Consider the following 4762-nt stretch of genomic DNA (forward strand, 5'->3'; position numbering starts at 1 on the left):
TTAGTACCACTGGGAGTGTTGAATATATTTTTACAACAATGAAAGAGCGGAGAGTCGTGAACCTCCAATTTCAAAAGAAATATAATACATGTTAATTATTGTTGAACTATATTACTTTATTTAAAAGTTAAAAAGTAACGAAAAGCACATCCAATAAATGAAAATTGGTTAAATTGAAAATTTAGTCCCCTTGATTTAATGAAAGTAAGAATTTAGTTTCTATGATTTTAAGAATTAGATCTTAGTCTTTATGATCCGATAATGCATAAATAGTCTCAATAGTTTGATAAACTTTCCATTAATATTTTCTACTGTAGCATCTATTTACGAGAATTTTTTTAATACAAAAACACAAGAACAAAACTATAATTATAAAATATATGGACGAAATTCTAACTTTCTTTAAATTACAAGACCAAATTTGCAACTCAACTAAAAATTTTGGTGTGTGTTCCTCTAACAAGGAGTTGCTGTAGCCACCAGTGGAAAATTCCTATGAATGGTCAACCCAAACGCTCCTGTCATGTCCAAACCCTCACCATTTGGAACCATCCAATCAAACTTATGCACCAAATTTGCTAAAGCTATCTCATTAATTGCAGTTGCAAACACAATCCCAGGACATCCTCTTCTCCCTGCACCAAATGGGATCAACTCGAAATCCTGACCCTTGAAATCTATTGAATTGTTCATAAACCTTTCTGGCCTAAACTCCTCTGCTTCTCCCCATAGTTTTGGGTCTCTCCCGATCGCCCATGCATTGATTATAACTCGAGTTCCAGGATTGATGTCATACCCTCTTAACTTTATGGGTCTGATTGATTCTCTAGGAACGAGAAGTGGGATGGGTGGGTGCAGTCGCAACGTCTCTTTGATTACTGCCTTTAAATAAACCATTTTTTCTAAATCATTCTCATTTACATAACATCTTTTGTGATCACCTTTTATTTCTCTGATTTCATTCTTCAGTTTCTTCATGGTTTCTGGATGTTTCAACAATTCTGACATCGCCCATTCCAATACTGTGTAAGTCGTGTCTGTGCCTGCTGCAAACATGTCCTGTAGTCATAATCTCAAGGTTATTAGATAACATTAGGTTTTATCTCAAAACTAATTGATAATAAAAGGAGTAGATCATGCATATTATAAAGATTGTTAGATTCTAAGCATGCATGATACATGCCTCTTGGGACTTACCATTCTTGGATGATATTCCAACTTTTATTTTTAGCCCAAATGCCTATATGGGCTTGATGAGCTATGCATATATTTGATAAGGGTAACAACAAATATAACAATCAAGCTTAGAGTATTAATAAGATATAACACAATGTAAAAAAATTGATAGATATAATAAAACTTAGATCTAGTTCTTGAAGTCTATATATTACCAATAAAAAGAACTTGAGCAAATATAATTATAGTTATTCATATATTTTTTAAAAGATTATAGTTTTTCATATTAATTCATAATAATAGAATAAATTATTATATTAGCATTATTATTAATAAAATGAATTATATATGTCAATTATAAATTTAATCTAAACAGGTTTATAAAAATTAAATAAATTAACCAATATCAAAAAAAAAAAGAAAAAGAAAAAGAAAAATAGATAAAATGAAAAGATAAAATAAAGAGAGAGAGAGGAAAAACTATTGAAAATGGAGAAAATCCATCAATTTGGGTGGTCATGAAAAACCACTTTAGGATAAGATATTTTCATTTTCGAAATTAAAAATTTGTATCAAATATGATAATAAAATATCATTTTCCTTTCCACTCCTTATTTTCATGAAATAAGCGGACATAAAAGTGTTAACCATGGCAATTACACGAGGTTAATAGTTGGTGTATATGATGTTTCCAATGTGCGAGCAAAAGTTAGATAAGTAAGAAATGAAACTTTTTAGAAGTAATGTGGGGAAACTCATCTTACCAAGATTATAGCTTTGATGCTATCCATCACAAGTGGAAATCCAAGAGAGTTTTCTCTCTGTATCCAAAGCAGAACATCTACCAAATCCTTGTGCTCCTCACAATTCTGGTCTCTGTTTTCTGGATTCATATGATCTTCAATCACTCTGTCAAAGAAACCATCCAGCTCTTTGGCTACTCTGTTTGCTTTAGAATCCATCCCAGTAATCCCATCAATCCAACCCAGCCAAGGAATAAAATCTCTTATGCTAAAACTCCCCAATAATTCCACAAATTCCATTAAAAGACCTCTGAACTTCATCCCTTCTTCTCCCACTCTGTATTTTCTCCCTAAACAGACTCTGCAAATCACATCGTTAGTCAAACCAGAGAAAATTTCAGTCAAATTCACAGAAACTGGGTTGTGTTGAATCTTTTCAATCATCGATTTAACCTCTTCTTCTCTTACAGAACGGAAGGATTGAACCCTTTTGTTGCTCAAGAGATGAAGCACGCAAATGCTTTTCATCTGCCGCCAATACTCGCCGTAGGGAGAAGCAGCTATGTCTCTGGAGCTGTAAAGAAGTTTCTGGTTCATGCTTGATTTGGGTCGGTTAGCGAAGATGAGATCGTGGGTTTTCATGATATCTCGAGCGAGATCGGCGGAAGAAACGACGATGGTGGGAACAGAGCCGAGGCGGAGGAGAAACAGAGGACCATGGCGGCGGGCATAGTTTAGCAGAGTGAGATGGGGATGGGAGCCGAGGCCCAGAAGATGGCCGAAGATTGGAAGCTTTGGTGGAGATGGCGGTGAGGTTTTTGAAGAGGAGAGTAGCCATTTTTGGAGAAGGAAGATGAGGATGACGATGAAAGCAGTGAAGGAAATTGAATGAAGTGACAGTTGAATAGAAGGAGGAAGAAGAAGAGGAGTTTCCATAATTTTTTCTTTTTAGTATCAGCTTAAATTTTTGCCATTTTAGAAATTAAGAAATTTGGATGTATATAATGAAGGATCCAACAAATAATTATTCCAATGCCATCAATCGCACGTTTGTGTGGACAGAAAAACATAAGCAACCATGATATGGGTGTTCAAATCTATTTAATCAAAAGTATAAGCATTGGGTTGAGATAGTTGTATTATTGGGTTGGGTTGGATTAAACTTATTCTATATATCTTTGTTTAAAGTTTGTAATAAATATCATAAATTTTATAAATGTTTGATGGTTGACGTTTAATTTTATGAAATTTTAGTTACTAGTCCAATGTTTACATATTTTAAATTAAAAAAAAAAATTATAATCCAACAACCTATCCAACCCAACCATTAGGGTTTGAGACTTTGTTTGGGTTTTTTGAGTCACCGATCTAATTTGGATTGGTCCAAAAAATACCCTCAACCTAATCCAACTGATGTACACCTTATCATGTGATTTTTTTTTTTTTAAAAAAAAAAAAAAGGAAAATCAAATTGATTTTATTTGTTTTAGGGTAGGAGGACCTCCATGAGATTAACCTTTTGAGTGACTCATCCTACACCATAAAAATTATAAGTTAAATCTATATAATAGATATCTAAAGTTTAAAATCGTTTAATTGCTATCTAAATTTTCAACTTTGTGGCTAATAAAATTAAATATTAATGTTTAGATGTTGAAAATTAAGTTTATTTTTCTTTCAATTTTTTACAATAATTTAAATCTTTCTTAAATACCAGAGTTGAATTTTTAACCAAATTTTAAAAATAAAAATAAACTTCTACATCTGACTCCTTAAGTACCACTGAATTCTCTAATGAACATATGTCATAGTCCTACTATGACTGAGTCCTCTCTTCCGAAGAGAAGTCGTGGCCACTATGTTCAAGCCTCGGAATTAGCCCTTAAGGGAGCAATCTATCTACTTATCCCTGCTTCCAGGAAGAAGTGGATTCCATCTCGTGTAAGTGAGTTCCCAACTCCTAGATCAAACAAGTCTCCAAAAAGGTAGGCATGTTGAGTTGGCAATCTGGCCACTCTCACCCATACTAATCAAAGGACCGCCCTCAAAGGTAGAAATTCTCAAAACACCCAGGATTGAGGTCGTGTCACATATGATCGTTTAGGTGAGATGTAAGTCTCCAGTATCAACGACGTTATATACAGAGTCTAGTCATCTCGTGGTCCGGTCTTACACAAACTCTTTATATAGGACACCTCTGCTTGCATGTCTCTAAGGTCAGGATTTACCATCTGTAGTAGTTTACAACACTTGCAAACCTCTACAAAGTGGGTCGTATCCATAGTGTCACCAGAATCAGGTATCCCACCTTAATCCTTATACGACAAACCTATTTAGGTTATCACTTAAGGCATGATCCACTTGTATATCACATATACATGCTTAAGTTTACATAAGATAACCATGGAGCTTTGTTTATTGGATGTGAGTAAATGCCAGAATGAAATAACAATTATTTTATTTATAGACAATGTGTATAATTACAAACAATGAGACTTCGGGAGAATTAAGACACCAATCCCAACAATCTTCCACTTGTTCTAATGACTTGAGAGACTAATGTACAATATACAATAAAGTACGGCATACTTCAGTATCACACTGTCGATTTGGAGCTGAATTAACGTGAAGAGCAGTTAGGAATTGGAAGTATTCATCAAAGGTATGTTTAGTTCAAACCCTCTTGTGAAAGGATGCTTTTAAAACTCAAATTAAATGTAATTAGAGTGCTTATTGATTCTGTTTGCTTCCGTTGCATGCTTGTGTATTCCATCACAAACAGCCCCAAGGATAATTTCAACCTTAAAAACTAAGCATTTGCTCAACCATGGGGCCTAGGCATA

At 34.0% G+C, this 4762-nt stretch overlaps 1 protein-coding gene across 1 annotated transcript; it reads right to left on the bottom strand.

Annotated features, from left to right (window-relative positions):
- Positions 1–282: 282 nt before the first annotated feature.
- LOC120071899 (cytochrome P450 736A117-like) lies at positions 283–3079 on the bottom strand. Its single transcript, XM_039024314.1, has 2 exons — positions 1941–3079; positions 283–1059 (listed from the first exon to the last, which is right to left on the bottom strand). The coding sequence occupies exons 1-2, from the start codon at positions 2853–2855 to the stop codon at positions 457–459; spliced, it is 1518 nt and encodes a 505-aa protein (XP_038880242.1). The 5' UTR covers positions 2856–3079; the 3' UTR covers positions 283–456.
- Positions 3080–4762: the final 1683 nt, after the last annotated feature.

The sequence above is a fragment of the Benincasa hispida genome, chromosome 2 (assembly GCF_009727055.1).
Source record: "Benincasa hispida cultivar B227 chromosome 2, ASM972705v1, whole genome shotgun sequence".
Classification (NCBI taxonomy): Eukaryota; Viridiplantae; Streptophyta; class Magnoliopsida; order Cucurbitales; family Cucurbitaceae; genus Benincasa; species Benincasa hispida.

Bases quoted from the DNA above. Each gene is read 5' to 3' on its own strand.
- LOC120071899 (XM_039024314.1), bottom strand. From the start codon at position 2,855: ATGGAAACTCCTCTTCTTCTTCCTCCTTCTATTCAACTGTCACTTCAT. The intron at 1,060-1,940 runs GTAAGATGAGTT...TTATGACTACAG, and splicing joins GCATCAAAGCTATAATCTTG to GACATGTTTGCAGCAGGCAC.